This window comes from Eleutherodactylus coqui, chromosome 7 (assembly GCF_035609145.1).
Source record: "Eleutherodactylus coqui strain aEleCoq1 chromosome 7, aEleCoq1.hap1, whole genome shotgun sequence".
Taxonomy (NCBI): domain Eukaryota; kingdom Metazoa; phylum Chordata; class Amphibia; order Anura; family Eleutherodactylidae; genus Eleutherodactylus; species Eleutherodactylus coqui.
The window spans coordinates 170,356,701-170,378,012 of record NC_089843.1 but is presented as its reverse complement, the minus strand read 5'-3'; the positions used below and the strand labels follow the sequence as shown (position 1 = coordinate 170,378,012).

The 21,312-nt window shown below is 46.5% G+C and overlaps 1 protein-coding gene across 1 annotated transcript in view; it reads right to left on the bottom strand.

The window, feature by feature from the left end:
- TSPAN5 (tetraspanin 5) overlaps positions 1 to 10,288 on the bottom strand; it is a 144,168-nt gene extending 133,880 nt beyond the window's left edge. Inside the window, exon 1 of the mRNA XM_066574014.1 lies at positions 9,805 to 10,288. Within this exon, the coding sequence (XP_066430111.1) occupies positions 9,805 to 9,885 (81 nt within the window). The 5' untranslated portion in view covers positions 9,886 to 10,288. The remainder of the gene's footprint in view (positions 1 to 9,804) is intronic.
- Positions 10,289 to 21,312: the final 11,024 nt, after the last annotated feature.

Here is a 21,312-nt window from a genome sequence, read left to right as displayed (position 1 = left end):
AGCCCCGATGTACAGGGCGCCCGTCCCGGGACAGCTCCTAGCCCCGATGTACAGGGCGCCCGTCCCGGGACAGCTCCTAGCCCCGATGTACAGGGCGCCCGTCCCGGGACAGCTCTTAGCCCCGATGTACAGGGCGCCCGTCCCGGGACAGCTCTTAGCCCCGATGTACAGGGCGCCCGTCCCGGGCCAAGTCTGGTTCATTTTAAATCAATGCAAATGTCTGGAACACATTTTTTGAGTCCACACACTAAGATTGAGAATGGGCGAGTGCACGTATACGGAGGGAAAACAATCCGAACAAAGTTCTATACGTTATAAATTCCCTTATTGTAAGCCTTGGTCTTCAGGGCCACATCAGTATGACGTTGGTGTAACGCAGGAACCATCTCCATGCAATGTGTAGAGCTCAGTGAGGGGACTCATCAGTGTGGTTATGCCAGTTACTAGCATTGAAGAAGATGGGGTCTGGAGCTGTAAAGTGTAGCTGATTTACCGTTTCTTAATGGTAAGCTGATCAGTCGCATGCTACACTGATTTTTCAGACATGAATTGCTAAGCAATCCGACAGCCTTGAGAAATGTGACTCATCCGGTTTGAGTGGCAGCCGTCTGCAGCGCCTCCAAATCCGTAGATTAGCAGAATAAGTGTCAGGCCTCTTCACACAAGCGGATGCGTTTAGACAATCGCCCGTACGCAGCGTATATTCACGTGATTGACCCCCGATCATAATTGTCGTATTTAAAGCCAGGCGCCGCTATGTGTATGTAAAAAAATACACTCCAGCAATGGCAACCAATAATCGGAATAATATGCTCAGAATGACAATTAATGCCTAATTAGGGTGACCGCTGCACACAGGGAAACTCCCTCCCTTCATTCAGCTGCCGTAGAAGTCTACAGGTGCTCGCTGCGTAATTCGGCAAAAGATAGGGCAAGACTGGACTTTTCTTTTCACGCATCGTAGCAAAAAAGAAAAAAAAAAAAAAAAAAAAAAAGACGTCCGCTAGAGATAGAGCAGGTCCAATTTTTTTCTCGCGCAAATATTCTGCATGGAAAAAACACGTACATCTGAATGAAGCAACTGAAGTCCAATGCAACGCATGGCCGCCTTTTATGTGCAACTTATTTATATGCGGAAATGTCTGCGCAAATACGGCCGTCTGAATAAGCCCTAAAACTCTTCAGGACTTCTTTTATCATAAGTTACCGATCAGTCCCATAACCGATACCAGCGCCCCTATGGACCCCACCGACATAACGTGAGGGTCACCAGGTTTCACTGAGGGGTCGGTCATTTTGACTGCACAATTAGCACTACATGCCCCACTATTTTTGCTGCAAAAAAACTGCAGATCTACAACAGAAGTTCCTAAAGCGGCTGCTAACACAGACCTCATCACAGCCTCCGTCAGGGGGGTCCTGTCAGGGTTTTCAAATAAAATCCCATAAACAGCCCCCGTGGACGGGACTGGAACTGAACCTATCTAGGCGATTAATGAAAACTGCTAAAACAGAGACCAGTAGATCTCCATGTCAGCAGGTTCCTGTTCAGGGAATGGCTGAGCACTGCCTCTGATTGGCTGAGCGCTGTGACCAATCTGAGGCAGCGCTTTCAGGAGGCAGGGATTTTTAAATCCCCAGCCAGAAGAAAATGCTTTAGAACAGTGCAGGGGAGTCGGGGAGAAGACACGCCAGAGAGGTAATGCATTATTATTAATTTTTTTTCAAGCAGCTAGGGTTTATTTTCTGGGAAGTGCTTATATTTCCCCGAAAATCCCTGCAGGGGTTGCCTTCACCCAATTGAAAGCAATGGCATAGCATCGCGCTCCACTGCCACACTGTGACAGATGTGGCAGGGGATTCCTTCATCCCCGCGGGGAGCCCCATCATCACTGAACACTGGGACCTTGGTGGAGCAGCTGCTCCAGTGAACAGGCAAAGTTTCATGCGCTGCACATATGAAACTTTGCCCGGTCACGCGTTTGATATTGGACCAAGAAGCTCTGACCCACATCGCACTCATAAACCTGTGACTGTGCACACGATTGCGATATGTTTTGCGTGATCAGAGACATCACTGTGCATCTTCATTGCGTAAAAATCATGTTATGCCAAGAGTAAAAATATAAAACTGAACTTGTATTAGATTCCATCTACATGTGAGTGTGATGCCACTTTTTTTGGCTCCTGTAGGAAATAATTCTTTGACAGAATCTCCTAAAAATAGTACAAAAATAAAAGATCCGGACGTCCTATTGGTGTGAGCGAAAAATCGCTCATGTTCATTTACGCATTGAAAACAATGAGTTCTTTGCGCACGCAATGTCTGTGCATCTCGCAACGCACGGAAATGGTTTGTGAATCTCGCCCATGTGAATGCACCCTCAGGGCTCACACCCACCTGCGGTTTTTTAAACGCTGCGATATTGCTGCTTTTTTAACGTGATTGTCAATGGCACTTTCTAATGTTAAAAATGCATCACAAGTTTGTGCTTTGCGATTTATGTGCAATTGACAATCACATTAGAAAACGCAAGCGGGTAAAAGCCCTTGGGCTTCATTGACACAAGTGTATAAACGGAGACCTTGTTACTGCCGACCAAAATACGCGACCATCTGAGGCATTGGTTTCCAATGCATTCGGTCACACGGGCGAATATACGGTGCGTAAATACATCTGATCCTCCAAAATGGATCATATGCGAACGAAATACGGCCGGCGTATGTACAGTGGCTAAAAAGATAGTTCTGGAACTAGCTTTTGTCCGATATATGGCGGCGGCTCCCCTAGAGTCCTATGGGAGCTGGGAAAAAAAGGGAGGGGGAGGCATTTCAGCAGCGTCCACCGCTGCGAAAAGCTTACAGGTGCCTCTATATAGGCATTGGAAGGCATTATGAGGATTTTTGCAGAGCGAGGGCTTTACGGGGTGCCATGCTAAAAACATTGCTCCCGGTCGTGTGAATGCGCAAGAAAACACTGTCTGCGATCATGGAAAAACAGCCAATTCATGCAATTTTACGACGCGGCCGAGAGAATGCAAAATTGCATACGGTCGTGTGAAAGAGCCCTTACGAAGAGCAGAACACATACTGTACATATTGTCATAAAATTAGTATACAATTATAACATAATAGCCCACAACCTGCTAGTATTACTATGATAGAAAACACGGAACCAAGCCTTCCGCTGGTAGGCCCGCTAACAGACGCGATGCATAACATTAGGTTATAATTATGCCTAATTTCCACACAACTCATAAATGCATGCAGCACCTTATAAATAAATGATAACAAGTGTCTGTCACCGAGCAGCGGCGCCCCAGATCCCTGACAGCCTCTCCGTACACTATAGATGGCGGCTCCCATACAGTATATAGGTGCAGGCCTGAGCACACACCATCAGGGGCTAGTAGATGGACCATGCTTTCCACACGCCGTTGTTTATAAGCCGGCCGCACATCATACTAATCGCATACATGTTTGATGGAGACAAATGTGCATATTAATAGGGGGGATAAATGGGGAAAGCTGCCGCCTCAAACATCTCATCTGCGGGAACAGCTGACACTTATTAATATATCAGCCAAACATATCCAATGTGTTTATTGGGATATTAGCAGTTTTCTGAAGGCACAATGGAGCGGGTTTGGCTGCGTTTTTACTTGCGGAAGTCATCGCTTGTAGTCCAACGACTGAACGCTGCAGCAAGATTCTTCCTCACCATGTGAAAGGCATTTTTTACATCCCCCCACATGGCTTGTACTGTAAATGTGGCGGTATTTCTGCAGCGACGGGGGCGGGGGCGGAGCTAAGGTCTGAAACTGCTTCTGGCCCTTCCATCCACCTCCCCCTGCAGAGAGGGTCAACGTATATCGGCCGGGCGTGAATACCGAGCCGATATACAGTCGTCTGATTAAGCCCTAAGGACGTGTTCAGAAGCAGACGATGTGCTGTGGACTTTAGCAGGTACGTTGGAGCAGATCTGCAGCAGATTTAACTGCTTCAATTTGAATTCAATTGAAAGGGTGAAATCTGCTGATCGCATCACATTTTGGAACCACGTCTGCAGCAAATCACCTCCGTGTGACCATATTCTAGAACTGTGTGGATGTTGGCGGTGCTATGTGAACCAAAATTCCACAGCAATGTCCTGTACAATGAATGGGGTTTTACACGCACTATTCACTTAGGCTACATTCACACGGGCGAGTGCGATATCGCGCTTCTCAACATGCATTTTACGCACGGATGTAAGGCGCTTTTCAGGGAGGGGAATTTATTCAGTTTTTAAATCGCTGTGTTCAAAAGAATGGAGTTCCTATTTGCGCTCACCTGCGGGCACACGGGCGGATCTGCATTGTGGAACCCGGAGGCGGGTCCGCAGCAAATAATGTCCATAGCATGCTGTGGGAAAGGGATTCTTCCTGCACACGAGCGGAAACCATTTATGGCGAGCTGTTCGGACCATCCGCAGTACAGATGGGGATAAAAAAAACAACACAGGTTCGCCCGGACGCCGCTGCTTTCGGGGGTCGGATTACGCATGCAGCCTTATAATGGACAGAAACCACCGTAGACGATGGTCATGCTGTGTAATGTTGGATCTGTAACGTGCCAGATTTGTTGCAGAAATATCACGCAATGCGATAAGTGAATTTGGCTGGGAACATTTATGGCGTATTCTGGCCACGGACACGTGTATAATACAGACATGTGTCTCGGCCAGACCGCGGTCTGCTGACCAAAAATATGAACATTGTAGATGAGGATCAGGACCCCCGCAGTCAGGGCGGGACCCTCCATACAAACCCGTAAATGGCTGAATATGCTGGGGTGTTACTGGCCTAAGGGCGTCTTCACACTGGTGAGAAAATCATGTGAGTGAAAACGCTGATTTATGAAACCCAAGCTTTTCAATGCTTTCCTTCACATTTGCGATGTTTTCACTCACGCGAAGTTGAGTGGAAAAGAAAAAATTTTTCGTATGGCGCCTCCTTTTTAACGCATCACATAGCACGAACTTGCAATTTTCGTGCGACGCGTTTTTAACATTAGAAAGTCCTATTAACTTTTGTGCTAAAAAAAAAACGTGGCAAAAATCACAAACAGAAAAAGCAGCACTGATTCTCAAAAATTACAGGAAAAAGTCATGGTTTTGCTGCGGTTTTCTCACAGCACAATCGCATTGGCCAGAGTGAAGGAGCCCTAGGGGGTTCACATGTAGCCAATTTGCTGCGGATTTTATCAAAGATTTTACTGCAGATTTTACCATTTGAAATTTAAAATAAAATGAAGGGGGTTAAAAGGGGTCAAATCTGCCCCAAATCTGAGCGCACCCTGTGGCTAATTTCACATGTTGGGCTGTGAAACTCGGTGGTGCAAGGTGTTTTTGTGTTAAAAATGCCTCGCGGCACTTCAGGGAAGTAGCGATCCTTTGTTGCGGCCTTTAGAATCCCATCGCGCTCCAGTGCACCTCGCATGTTGTGTGAGGCTTTGCTGCCCCATTGAAAAAGTGGGATTTTGCGATGTGACGCGTTCCAGAGATGGGAAATACAAAAAAAATTTTTCCGCAGGCAAAAAAATAAGAAATAAATTGCTTCAAAGAATGGGGTTCACATTTGTGTGAAATTTGCGCGTCTTGCAACGCACAAATCTCGCACGATTTTCTCAACCGTATGAAAATGGCCTCAGGGTTTGTTTGCGGGGCGGAGATGCTGTGGAATGTCCACACCATTGGTACGGGTGTTGACTCAAAATCAGCTGCGTACCTGCAGCTAAATTCAGAAGAGACAGCGCTCTCCCCCGAAGTCTTCACCTACCAGCGCACCCTTACATCGTGTACCCAGCAGCCTCTAGTGAGCGCAGCGCTTCTGGTCAGGTGAAGCGAAAGTGCAGCATTTCTGCCCCAAGTAAACACACCCTGAGAGCGGCTTCGCACGGGCGTACACATTTTTGCACCAGCTCAGCACAATGCATTTGCGCCGTGAACGGGGGCACTTTTGCGTGCGAAATGGTGCGTTTTACTGTAATTTTTTGCATACGCAGGGTATGTTCACATGGGTGCGGTACAGACCCTCACTGTGATTTAAAAGACTATTTAGCTAATTTGGTCCAGAGGTGTTCTATTTCACGTGTCCCGTTGCGTGCTGTGTGCGCATTTGTGCACCCTCATATACTTCTATGGGGCCTTTTGGAATGCAAACGCGCACAAAGAAGAGCAGGTTCTATTTTTTTGCGCGAGTTAGTAATGCGCAGACAAAAAGAGGAATGAGAATGAACCCATTGATATCAATGGGTTCTATTCTCTGTGTTTTGTGCGTGCAAATATGTCTGTGTGAAGCCGCCCTGAAGGATATTTTGGGAAGATTACATTTTGTCTCCCAAATCTGCTGTAAATAGGAAAAGAAACAAGTTTCAATGATTTTATTTACTTATTCTGTCTATGTTGGAAACCTGTGTCCACATTCTCTGCTTATAGATTATCTGTCCAATCATATGACATAACCAAACGCCGGTGTCATCCACAACTATGTGAGCACCCACGCAGTCACCTGACCACATGGGGATACTCTCTACCAGTAGTACTACATACTCCCTACTACCGGTAGTTGTCTGCCCCAATAGATAGAAAAAGTGAAGTAGTTTCATTTATGTCCATATTTTTAATTAAACTCCCATAAACCCCTTTAGGACTAAATGAGACATCCCCTGGGTCCTGCAGCCCCCCAATTACCTGCTGCACTGACACGTCCGCAGTGGTGAAGTTACATTGACAAAAGGTTCTTGGTCCTGTAAACGCAGATGAGCAGCAGACACAACTGCTACAATGTGTACACAATGTATCACTCTCCTCACAGTGTATAGAACTAGGAGCACAATGTAGAACCACATTGATACAAATGCCATGCTGAAGTTGGTTTCTTGCTCCTTCACTTTTTTATTCAGAACCAAAGTTGGTTTCTTATTCACTATTTTTTTGTTTCTTTTTTCCCCTTGTGCATTACTGAACATAATGTATTTTTATACAATTGCATTGCAGGGAGTCGTCCCGAGGGGAGAACACATGAAAATGCCATAAAAAACGGGGACAAAAATGGGCGTTAATGTGTGCACATAAAACTGTGATTCAAAGGGTTAAATGAGTTTGGGCCATTGATCAAACAACGTCATCATACAAAGGGTGATGCCCCACATCCAATACAGTTGAGATTACCCTGGACCAAGGTGGCTCTGGGTATGAAAGCTGGCATTAAGTTGGGCAGACAGCCATTTCTTGCCGATTTGAACAAGTAACTAGTGGATTTGAAGGGTTACATGGATTTGGGCCACTGATCTAATGCTGCCACCACCAGAAGGCGATACCCTGCAAATATAGTGGAGTACAGCCCAAATTGGTGATGGGCATGAAAACTGCAGTTACTTACTCAAATTAATAAAAGGCGGCCTTTTGCTCACTTTAATGCCAGCTTGATACCCAGAACCACTTTGAACCAGCCTAGATTCAATTGTAATTGATGCGGGGGTTTCAGCGTTAGATCGGTGGCCCAACGCAATTTATTATGAAAATACGTTCTGTTTATTAATGCAGGGAAACACAAAAAAAAAAAAATTATTGAGAATAAGAAACCATCTTCAATGATACTATACGGTGGATATAACTCCATCCAGCTCCTTGTGCTGCACTCCAGGGGTGTACAGTCTGCTCTGTTACACTTATGGACAGGGGGATATAAAAAGTCTACACAACCCTGTTAAAATGCCCAGTTTTTGTCATGTTAAAAAATCTGACAAAGATGAATCAGTCCAGATATATTTCCACCTTCAATGTGACCCGTTATCTGCACAATTATACTGAAAACTGAAATCTTTTAGGGTGGAAAAAAATAACGTGGTTGCATAAATATGCACACCCTAAAACTAATACTTTGTTGAAGCCCACTTCAACTTTATGACAGCATTCAGGCTTTTTGGGGTAGGTGTCTATCAGCATGGGACATCTTGATTTGGTAATCTTTGCCAATCTTCCTTGCAAAAGCATTCTAAATCTGTTGGATTGTGAGGGCATTTTATGTGTAGCGCCCTCTTCAGGTCAACCCACAGATCTTCAATGGGATTCAGGTCTGGGCTCTAGTCGGGCCATTCCAAAATGTTGATCTTCTTTTGGTGAAGCCCTTCTTTTGCTGATTTGGTATGATTTGGGTCGTTGTGAAATTCGTCATGTTTTTAGCTGAGGCCTGAAGGTTTTGTATCAAAATGAACTTTTCATAATTCCCTCCACCTTGACTGAAGCCCCAGTTCCAGCAGCAGAAAAACTATCCAAAAGCCTAATGCTGCCCCCACCATCTTCACTGCAGGTTGGTGATCTTTTGGTTTTGCGCAGTGTTGGCTTTACACCAAACATGCCTTTTGGAATTATGGCCAAAAAGTTCCCCCTTGGTCTCATCAGACTGTAACATGTTCTCCACATACTTCTGGCAGACTTGATGTAGGTTTAGGAAAAACATAGCCGGGCTTGGATGCTCTTCTTTGTTAGATAAGGCTTCCATGTTGCCAACCTATCCCACAGCCCAGACACATGAAGAATACGAGAGAGGGCTGTATCATGCACTATATAACTAGTACTTGCCAGAAATTCCTGCAGCTCCTTTAATGTTGCTGTAGGCCTTTGGCAGCCTCCAGGGACAGTTTTCTTCTGGTCTTTTCAGCAATTTTTGAGGGATGTGCAGTTCTTGGTAATGTCACTGTAGTGCTAAATATAATCCACTCCTTGCAGACCATGGTATATGTAATGTCTTGGAGATGTCTTGGTCTCCTTCTCCTGACTGATACCTTCCAACATTCAGATCCCTGTGATGTGCTGTAAAATCGTTACCGACCCACCAAGAAAACATCAGGAAAATCTATCTAGAAGACCCGAACTTTATATGGGGGAACCAGAATCCCTGTAAATAATGGCAGCGGAGTGCTGACTACTATTGATCATGCGTTTAAAGGTGATTGGCTAACTGAAAACAGCCCCATCCCCAAATATAAGAGGGTGTTCATACTTAGGCCGGCTGCACATTAATAGATTTGTATTGCAGAATCCAGGTTTGGCGTCCGGACTGCAGATCCACAGCACAAATCGTCCATAGCATGCTATGTAAAAAACGCTTTTCCCAACTCACAGAAACCAATTGCGGTTTCCGCCGGCGGAGAAAAAAAAAAGTTGCAGCATTCTCTATTTTTCAGATTCCGCGCAGACGGCTTCCATTGTAACTCAATAGAAGTCACGCGACCCGCGGCCCCTCCGCAATTGACATTGTAAAAAGGTTGTGGATTCCAATTCATCGCCTACCGACGGCATTGGGAGGGGGAATGTGAAAAAAATATTCTGTATATGTCCGACGGCGAGCTGTGCGGACCATCTGCAGTACAGAAAAAGAAGAGAAACTACAGGTACGCGCGGACGCCGGCCGGGCACAGGGTGGCATTCCACCGCAGGCTCCCCTAATGTGGGATCCGACCCCCTTGTGTGCAGCCGCCGTACACAAAACACATGATTATTTTTTTTGTTACCCACACTAGGTGATTTGTTTTCCAATGGGATTGTGCAGATAACGGGGCACATTGGAGGCGGAAGGAAATCCGAAATGATTCGTGTTTGTCAGATTCTATAACACGACAAACCCTGGCATTTATCAGGGGTGCAGACTTTATACCCCCTCCATGAGTGTAAACAGAGCAGACTGTACCCCCCTGGAGTTCTATATGGAGGTCCTACTAACCCCAGAAGTGGAGGAGGAGGAGGAGGGCAGCACTTACCCAGAAGATGACATTGAAGGCGAATATAAAATACTTGATGCAGCAGCTGACCTCAGGACCCTTGTAATGCTTCCCGGACATTGTGCGGGTACATGAAGGCAGATCCCCGAGCTGGCTGCGGGGGAGATCAGGACTGAGAGCCCGGGAAGGAGCCAGCTGTAAGCCGTACTGCCAGGCCTGTAGCCCAGGGTCTTCCAATCACTGAGTCTTCTGCTGTGAGCCTGTGAGCGGGCGCCTCAGTAAGAGCCCATACATTGGGAACGCTGTGTGCTGGCGGCCGTGTGTGCACACCGGGGGGAATCCATCATCCGTGTGTATACGTGCTGGATGGATGGCAGCGGTCTGTGTGCAGCGGCTCTACCACAGGGTCACTTATCCATGCAGAGTGGACGTCAGTTCATGTTATGCCCTATGTGACGGCTTAATCCTCCGTCCGTCCCGCCCTCCCGGGTGATGTAGAGCTCCAGACTGATAGCAGCAGACAGAATAGCCGGCTTCCTCCACAGACCCTCCTTCCATCCTGTCACAGAGCGCTCCTCCCAGCCCCCTCCCTGCTCCACTAGCCCTCCGTGTACAGCCTTCCTTCTACGTGTACTAGTTACCTCATGATACGGTCACACAGCCCTATAAACACCGTACCCTGATAGATCCACCACAGGATACCTCACACATCATTCCATGTACAGTGCTGGCAGTGTGTAGTACACCCACATGTACTATTTACCTCATGATATGGTCATATACCCCTCCATGTACAGTGCTGGCAGTGTGTAGTACATCTACATGTACTATTTACCTCATGATACGGTCACACAGCCCTATAATCACCGTACCCTGATAGATCCACCACAGGATACCTCACACATCATTCCATGTACAGTGCTGGCAGTGCGTAGTACACTCAGATGTACTATTTACCTTATGGTATGGTCATATATCCCTCCATGTACAGTGCTGACAGTGTGTAGTACACCCACATGTACTATTTACCTCATGATATGGTCATATACCCCTCCATGTACAGTGCTGACAGTGTGCAGTACACCCACATGTACTATTTACCTCATGAAATGGTCACACATCCCTCCTCCATGTACAGTGCTGACAGTGTGTAGTACACCCACATGTACTATTTACCTCATGATATGGTCATATACCCCTCCATGTACAGTGCTGGCAGTGTGCAGTACACCCACATGTACTATTTACCTCATGATATGGTCACACATCCCTCCTCCATGTACAGTGCTGGCAGTGTGTAGTACACCCACATGTACTATTTACCTCATGATACGGTCATATAGCCCTCCATGTACAGTGCTGGCAGTGTGCAGTACACCCACATGTACTATTTACCTCATGATATGGTCATATATCCCTCCATGTACAGTGCTGGCAGTGTGCAGTACACCCACATGTACTATTTACCTCATGATACGGTCACACATCCCGCTTATCACTATACCGGAGTATACATTGTGGATTGTAATACAATAATATACAGGATACTTCACACAGCCCTCCCCTCCCTCCGTGTACAGTGCTGGCCCTGTATTATACACCCACATAGGCCATCTGCCACATGATATTGTCACACAGAGCTTTCAGTATCGGCACTTCCACTAGTTCAATATACGCTCATTGAAAAAAAAATAATCGCAGAAACACACAAGCATTTGTGTAAATATGCTGGCCGCAGCGCAGTGTATCTGCTCATGTACGAAGTTCAAAGAGCAACTTAATCATCATTTTGCCCGTGTGCACTAATTACGGTAATTTTTGTGCATGCAAAGCTAGTACATACACAAGCGTGACACAGCCTTACTGTGGAATTTAATGGCTATTTAAGCCTAAGGGCGCCCACCCACTGGCGATTTTTTTCCCTGCGAAATTCGCAGCATTTTTTTCTCTGCAGGGGTCTATGGGACTTGTAATGTTAAAATCGCGATCGCGCAAAATCGCAATTTACCGCGAAATCGCGATTTTAACATTACAAGTCCCATAGACTCCTGCAGAGAAAAAAATGCTGCGAATTTCGCAGGGAAAAAAATCGCCAGTGGGTGGGCGCCCTAATAAGGTCCGGCTCTCTTCTTTTCCTCCTTCGTTTTGGGCACCTGTCATAGACTTCTGTGGTAGTTTCGCTGTATAAAACACGGGAAAATAGAGCTGGTCCTATTTTTTTCACGCGGAAATGAGAATGAACCCATTGAAATCAGAGAAGCAGGAAAGAGAGGTCTGTACAGTTGAACAGAGAGGTCTGTACAGTTGAACAGAGAGGTCTGTACAGTTGAATAGAGAGGTCTGTACAGTTGAATAGAGAGGTCTGTACAGTTGAATAGAGAGGTCTGTACAGTTGAATGGCCCCGTCTCTGGTCAGAAGCGAACAGCAGCGGGCAGACCCCTATGACTATAATGGGGTCCGCCCGCTTTTGGACGGATGAATTGCAGCGCTTTCTCTTTCGCTATTTTCAGCCAGCTCAGCAACGGAATCTACGGCCGGAGGTTCCGACAGATGTAAAACCGCCATAAGTGATTACAATCTTAGAGCAAAAGAATAGTCTATTGTGGAAATTGTACACTAGAAGGGAGGTTCTAGTTCCCTGTTGTACCGCCTGTAGCTTGGATACAAGATGTGATACAGGTGGGCATGGAGGATCTAGTACCCTGTTGTACCACCTCTAGCTTGGATACAAGATGTGATACGGGCAGGCATAAAGGCTCTAGTACCCTGTTGTACCGCCTCTAGCTTGGGTACAAGATGTGAAATGGCTGAGCATGGAGGCTCTAGTACCATGTTGTACCGCCTCTAGCTTGGATACAAGGTGTGATACGGGTGGGCATGGAGGCTGTAGTACCCTGTTGTACCACCTCTAGCTTGGATACAAGATGTGATACGGGCAGGCATAAAGGCTCTAGTACCCTGTTGTACCGCCTCTAGCTTGGGTACAAGATGTGAAATGGCTGAGCATGGAGGCTCTAGTACCCTGTTGTACCGCCTCTAGCTTGGATACAAGGTGTGATACGGGTGGGCATGGAGGCTGTAGTACCCTGTTGTACCACCTCTAGCTTGGATACAAGATGTGATACGGGCGGGCATAAAGGCTCTAGTACCCTGTTGTACCGCCTCTAGCTTGGGTACAAGATGTGAAATGGCTGAGCATGGAGGCTCTAGTACCCTGTTGCACCACCTCTAGCTTGAATACAAGGTGTGATATGGGTGGGCATGGAGGCTCTAGTACCCTGTTGTATCGCCTCTAGCTTGGATACCAGATGTGATACGGATGGGCATGGAGACTCTAGTACCCTTTTTATAATGCTTCTAGCTTGGATACAAGATGTGATACGGGCGGGCATAAAGGCTCTAGTACCCTGTTGTACCACCTCTAGCTTGGATACAAGATGTGATACGGGCAGGCATAAAGGCTCTAGTACCCTGTTGTACCGCCTCTAGCTTGGGTACAAGATGTGAAATGGCTGAGCATGGAGGCTCTAGTACCATGTTGTACCGCCTCTAGCTTGGATACAAGGTGTGATACGGGTGGGCATGGAGGCTGTAGTACCCTGTTGTACCACCTCTAGCTTGGATACAAGATGTGATACGGGCAGGCATAAAGGCTCTAGTACCCTGTTGTACCGCCTCTAGCTTGGGTACAAGATGTGAAATGGCTGAGCATGGAGGCTCTAGTACCCTGTTGTACCGCCTCTAGCTTGGATACAAGGTGTGATACGGGTGGGCATGGAGGCTGTAGTACCCTGTTGTACCACCTCTAGCTTGGATACAAGATGTGATACGGGCGGGCATAAAGGCTCTAGTACCCTGTTGTACCGCCTCTAGCTTGGGTACAAGATGTGAAATGGCTGAGCATGGAGGCTCTAGTACCCTGTTGCACCACCTCTAGCTTGAATACAAGGTGTGATATGGGTGGGCATGGAGGCTCTAGTACCCTGTTGTATCGCCTCTAGCTTGGATACCAGATGTGATACGGATGGGCATGGAGACTCTAGTACCCTTTTTATAATGCTTCTAGCTTGGATACAAGATGTGATACGGGCGGGCATAAAGGCTCTAGTACCCTGTTGTACCACCTCTAGCTTGGGTACAAGATGTGAAATGGCTGAGCATGGAGGCTCTAGTACCTTGTTGGGCCACCTCTAGCTTGGATATAAGATGTGAGACGGGCGAGCATGGAGGAATACAGGTTCTGTATGGTTCCTGCAGCATATAGCTCCACATTTGCTGTAACTGAGCCTCTACATTGTGCAAACTCGTAGGCTGTTCTCCTCCAGGCAGCCACAGACGTGTAACAATGTTGTGGGGCCTCCTGTGAACCCCTTTTGTGTGCGGCCAAGCATTATCTTACTGGAAAATGGCTCTTGGAAGCCGGCATGAGAGGAACACATGTGGCTGCAGGGTGTGCTGAACATATGGCTGAGGTGGTATTGTCCCTCGTACCACAACTAGGGGGGACCGACTGTCATATGTGATGCCCCCTAGACCATCACAACAGCAGGGGGCAGTGTGACACTCAACAGCAAAGGTAGGATTAATGTGCTCACCTTTTGGTCCCCAGATATGAGTACGTCCGTCACCAGTGCCCTAAACAAAACCTGGAGTTAGAGGCGTAACCTGAAGCTCCTGGGCCCCAATGCAAAATCTGTAACAGGGCCCCCAACTATAATGCTTTATTCATAGTACTGGGCTCCCTATATGGAGAAGAGAGGCCTTATGGGCCCCCTAAGGCTCCTGGGCCCGGGTGCAACCGCATCCTCTATAGTTACGCCCCTTGCCTGGAATCATCGCTGACGGCAACCTAGTTCCACTCTGTAGCAGTCCAGTTTCGTCGTTCATGACATCACTGCAAATGTAGGTGATGGTGGGTGGGTGTAAAAGGCAGTACAAATGGCTCTAATAGACACATGGGCTTATCAGAAATCTCTCAATGGGCGCAGTGTGTAACGTGTCCTTCATAACCCTGCTAGATGTGCTATACATGCTACAGGGCTCAGCAGTCCTGGAATTTATTTTCATCTGATGACCTGTTCTCTGGATAGGTTGTCAGTAGTCGATGGATGTCCATCATCACTTGGGGGAGCGCAATATCGGACAGCGAAATCCGAACCTATATCACGCTTGTCAACGTGCCTTTTACCCGCGGATGCGAGGCATTTTTCATGCAGAAACGCCTCGCATCACTTCTCTGAAATTTTGATCCTCCGGCGCTTGTTTCACGCACATCGGAGTATCGGCAAGTGTTCCTTATTGATTTCAATGGGAAACATCACATCACGGTAGCGCGCACATCACACGGCATGATGCTTTCTGAGGGATACCAAAAAAATAGCATTGCTGTAAGGGGGGGAAAAAATAATAAATCGCTCATTAGTGTGACTGCTTTCAGAAGAATGGAATTCAGATTCATGTGAGCTTTGTGCATCTCGCAACACACAAAACTGACACAAGATTCGGGCTTGTGTGAATGCACCCTCAGGCAGCAGAAAGGCTAGGTGCAACCCTGTGTTTTTAATATCCCTGTCAACTCTTCATCTCAGCGATCGCCCCAGCCCTCTTGGGTCTTGCGATCTCCGTTACAGCACCGTTCTCCTAATTCTAATAACTTTCGGATGTATGGAGAGCCTGGGGGGTTCTCTGTATGCATCATGTTTTACTCATAGGTACTCATGATGTAAAACGGATAAGGTGCAGCTCCTGCAGGTCCTCGATGTTGCACCTGGCTTGTTCTCCCTCCCTCCCTACGCCCACACTCGAAAAAAGGGTGTGATGTAGACATGTGTTGCGTGTCTGCTCCGCTCCATCCTCCTTTTCATCATGTGTTCTCTGATACTTTGTATGATTTGGCTGCAAACAAAACTGTCCAAGCTATAATTGTTGTGTTTGTGGTTAGAGATGAGCGAACGTACTCGTAACAAGTACTTACGCACCCGAGTACCGCCATTTTCGAGTACTTCAGTACTCAGGCGTAAAGATTCGGGGGGCGCCGGGGGGTGGGGAGAGGCGCGGCGGTGCGGGGGGGAGCAGCGGGGAACAGGGGGGAGCCCTCTCTCTCTCCCTCTCCCCCCCACTCCCCACTGCTACCCCCCGTGCCGCCACGGCGCCCCCCGAATCTTTACGCCCGAGTACTGCAGCACTCGAAAATGGCGGTACTCGGGTGCGTAAGTACTCGTAACGAGTACGTTCGCTCATCTCTATTTGTGGTACGAAGATGATCAATGCTGGCCAAGTAGAGTGAATTTACATCTGCTTTCGTCCTTTTCGTGACTCTGTTCCATTTTTGGAGCAGATAAACAGATTTAAAACAGAAATAAAATGTTTCATTTTTTTCCCCATTGATTTTAATGGGGGTTCAAAAAACTGAAAGTTTTCTGTCTGCTTTTGTTCCATTAGGTAAGGTTTTAATTTTTTTGGACAGAAAAATACTGCTGCAGACTGCACTATTTTTCCATTAAAAAAACGGAAACCCCAAGGAAAGGGAAGCAAAGGGAATGTTTTCTGTTTGCTTTACCATTTTTTAAAACCGAATTGAAATCAATGGGGAAAAAAATGGAAATGTTTATTTCAGTTTTAATTCTGTTTCAAAATCGGAACCCTATTGCAGGTGTGAATTCACATGACTATGTCATGTATTTGCCAACTCTTGGAAAAAGTGAACATCTTCTGAACTCCACTAAGAGGCGGCGAATCTCCAGGGGTGCACTCCATACTCACCTCTTCCCTTTAAAGCACCTCCCTCTGCTCCTGGCAATCCTAGTGTAATGTCCTGCAGCGACCAAGACAGAAGGCCCACGCTGAGGAGCTGACGGGGTAGAGATGGCACTTGTCACGGTGGTTCTACCAGACTCCTCCCCGGAGGTTACCTGTATAGGGACGTGTAGTGGACCGTAGAAGTTGTCCCTTGTGACGCCACCGTTCCTTCACACCGTTGATTCTCCCACGATAGAAATAATAGAGACCATACACTGTTATGCTTAAATACCTCAATCACTGGGACCGGGCAGTGACTGGAACTTTACTTCTTATACTATAAGACTTCATATGCCAGTGCAGGAATGACAGGCAAGGTCAGGGAGGAGAACTCAGGATGACATCAGACCTTCAGGCTAAGTTATCTGTAAGGTTCCGCTCCTGGAAAGGGAACACTCCTGAGGAGGACGAGGGGAGGGAATACTCCACTGACACTCACTTGTACTCTGTAGCGTAAATACTGCATGGCAGACTCCTTTCTTCTCTCTCACTCCTTACAGACGGTTCCCGGAATTGGGGACCTCAGGATACCTCTCTTCTGTTCCATCCCTATGCTTGAAGGTACCCCCCCCATGTGGCCGGCGCTCTCACAACCGTTGAAGAAGATAGAAGATCACACCTAACTCTCAGTCACTCATATTTATAGCATTCAATACCATGTGACTAGACAAACTTGTTACATTTTCCAGACATATCCCAGCCACTTTCAGACATTAACCTCTTACATGCTGCAGCTGTGCAATACACATAAAAGCAGACAAGACACTTTGCACAGTGCATCCACACTGAAGACATGACATACATGACAATTATGGAGGGGCCAGATATATGTGTTTCGGGCCACTACACTAGCAATCAGCGTCCTGATGCCACCGGTTTATTCATTGATATCAGATATTCTGTGTGGCGCTACACCCGAACAACATGCCCTTATTTGCCCATAATAACTCGACTGGTATTTTTTGATGGCTAAGTTGACAATTGTCCATGAGCTGATACACAGACTAAGGCCATCTGCATACGGCCGGGTTGGATTCCGCAAACGGATTTCTGCCATGGAAGACCTGCGGTTCATCGTGGAAACTATGCAATTGTTTTTCCGCACGGATGCACAACGTATCGACCGTGCGGAAAAAGGATCGCAAGCAGGTGATGACATCAGAAATTAAAAGAAAGTCACCACCTCAATTGCGATCCTTAGTTCTCAGTTATTCAAATGCAGTTATACTCACAGACCTCTTCAGGCGCCCCGTCCAGCGTCAATCTTCATGAAGAACAAATAGTCAGGAGCACGAGGTTATCTTGTGCTTTTATTTATAGTGCTTGCTTCAGGATATACATCGGAGCTGGAGTACGCGTTTCTGTTCACACAGAACCTTGGTGACCAACCAGGTAAAAGTGCCTGGTTGAAATGTGCGCCGTATGCGCTCTCTTGGCCGGCCAGGCGCTTTTACGCCCTTTGGGAATACGCCCATGTGAACTGATGCATTGTAAAGCAATGCATCAGATGGGCAACATTTATTGGCCGGGCGTGAAAGCACAGCCGATATACGCTCATGTGAACAAAGCCTAAATCTGCAGAATCTGCATCTGGCATTACCGCACCTGAAAACCCCTCTGTGCAAACCAGATTTTCTCTCTTGGAATAAACTTGGAGACAGCACATCTCAGAAGCCGAGAAGCACATGAACATCCTGATATAATGATGTCCTTCAGAACACGATCTTGATTTGTAAATATCTGAGTATGATTTTTTTTATGTAGGGTGTTGAGAGAAAAAAACAACATTTTTAGATTTATAAGTGTTTTTGGGACACTATGAAGAAATTCAGATTACGATGGACGTTTTATAGGATTGGCTCTTTATTAAAGGGGTTGTCCCGCGCCGAAACGGGTTTTGTTTTTTTTTTAACCCCTTCCCGTTCGGCGCGAGACAACCCCGATGCAGGGGTTAAAAAAACAACCCGCACAGCGCTTACCTGAATCCCGGCGGTCCGGCGTCTTCATACTTACCTGCTGAAGATGGCCGCCGGGATCCTCTGTCTCCGTGGACCGCAGGGCTTCTGTGCGGTCCATTGCCGATTCCAGCCTCCTGATTGGCTGGAATCGGCACGTGACGGGGCGGAGCTACACGGAGCCGGCATTCTACACGAGCGGCCCCATAGAAGACTGCAGAAGACCCGGACTGCGCAAGCGCGGCTAATTTGGCCATCGGAGGGCGAAAATTAGTCGGCACCATGGAGACGAGGACGCCAGCAACGGAGCAGGTAAGTATAAAACTTTTTATAACTTCTGTATGGCTCATAATTAATGCACAATGTACATTACAAAGTGCATTATTATGGCCATACAGAAGTGTATAGACCCACTTGCTGCCGCGGGACAACCCCTTTAAGTATCTATTTTTATAGTCATTTTGGATAGCTTGTTATCAACCCTTTCATAACCAAGGGTCATTGATGCTCCTCTGTCCGGGTCACATTCTGCAGTTCTGGTATTCCCATGTGCAAATCTACATATACTTGAGGGCTTGTTTTTTGCAGGAAGGAATTTTTCAAGGTACCCTTTAACATACCGTATAACATATTGGAAGATTGCTAAAAATTTCTAAGTGGGGCAAAATAGGAAAAAATGCAATTGCACCATTTGAGGTGGGAGGTACCATTTTAGGATACAACTTTTTGATAGGTTTTTATTTAATTTCTGTTTAGAGGCTGGATGACCAAAAATTGTTGACCTGAGGGCATATTCCCAGGTGCATATATCGGCCGGGGTTTCCCGCCACTGTTTGCAATGGGAAGGGCAGTGGTGGAGCTAAGTTCCGCCCCATCTGACCCCTTCTCATTACAAATAGTGGTGAAGGGCGGAGAGAGGGCGGGAGCTCAGTGCACTGCTCCCAGCCTGGGCCGCCTCTCCCCCCTGCAGAGAGGCACAGCATATAACCCCGCCCAAATATACACATGTCGGAATAAACCCTTATGGGATTAATAATGTGATATTTCATAAATTGAACCTTTACAGAAGCAGTGATACTCATTTTATTTATTTAATTTTTTGATGACTCCGAAAAGTTTTTTTTTTTTTGTTTTTTTTAAAACTTTGCTTATTTTAATCATTTATACCACGTGTCAAACTCAAGGCCCGCGTGCTGAATCCAGTCTGCTTCATTATTTTATGTAGCCCGTGAGAAGGTCCGGACGCAGAAGAACTGGCTCTTCATTATCCCCGGAGGCGCCATCTTGGATTCTGAGGTTCATGTACCTCCAAACCGCTCCATTCAGCAACTCACAGGTTGTGGTACAGCTGTGACAGCCCTACTCAGGTACCCTAGCTACCCTCCAAGGTTAGAGGCTCTCTGCTAAAGAGGTAGAAGGGGAGAAACTCCATCATAATGAATCGTGCTCCATAGCCATGTTAGGGCTCTTTCACATGCTGCAGTTTTTTTCCCCACACTTGTGTAAAATACACATGTGAAAAACACATCTGAATATCCCAATCCAAATGACGCTTAATCTGTGTGTGTTATGTCTGTAAAAGATCCCTTTGTGGTTGTATTATTTGTCCCTTTATGCAGTGTTATTATTGGTAATGTTGGTCCTGGTATAGTGGATTTTGTTGAGTGACAGTATGGAGGTAATTACAGTATTATTACAATCACCAAGGCTCGTATATTTTTCATCACTTCTACAAAATAAAATTTTTTTAACTGTGCACATTTTTTAAAATAAACTTAATTATCATTTATTACGTGATTCATCTACATCCACAATGTGATCTTTGGTATACTCCATTCCAAAATTATTCCATGCGTGTCTAAAACTGCAAAGCTATTAGGTGGTGCTGTAGGCCTGTCCTATTAGTCATACAGCTGTGGCATGCTTGGGGGCCTTTTCTAGGGGGCCATGGTTACCCATCGGCATTCAGTGATTGCCCCCTCCCTCTGTCTAGTCACATAGATACCATGGTCGCTATTCACAGTGGCATCTACGGAGTTAAATGACAGGGCTCAAAGTCTTTCTGATCCTAGACATTACAGCGAGAGCTCGGCTGTCAGTCAGCACAGAGATCATGAGGCGAAGGACACATGTCATAAATGCCCGTTATAGAAGCCAAAGACAAGCCAGTCTATGATGTTGATTTATATCATGGAGGCAAAATAAGAGGAAAAAAATTAGAAAAAAAAAAAGCTTCCTGTACACAAAAAAAGGAAAATCAAATAGTCAAGGAGATGTGGGTGGGCTGGTATATGGAACAGCCTGATTGCCGATGTGTTGTGAGTACGAAACCAGCTTCAAAATATGGTATTAGTCTTTCTTAAAGGGGTTGCCCAATTACCAAACAGCATTTCCCCTATAGCACCCACTGTGCTAAAATACAGAAAGGAGCTGCCCTTACCCCTTCTCTGCCATGGAGATCTAGTGCTGCAGCCCTTCCGTCCTCCTTTGTTGTAGAAGATGATGTTACTGGAAGTCAACTGGCAGCTGCAGCCAATCAGAGGCAGAGGAGGCGTAAGGACAGCGACTTTTGTTATTTTAGCACAGTGAGCGCTATATGGAGAATGTTGTCCGATAACCAGACAACCACTTTAACAACCACCGTATATGTACAGCAGCTGTCAAGGGGACTTCTGATGCGCTGCCTCTCTACCTGCTCTCTACCATGCGTACTTGCATTCTCTCTACCTTTTTGTTAGCTTCTGCCTCACATTGACTGCCACGTTAAAAAAAATGGAAACCTTGCATTCCGTT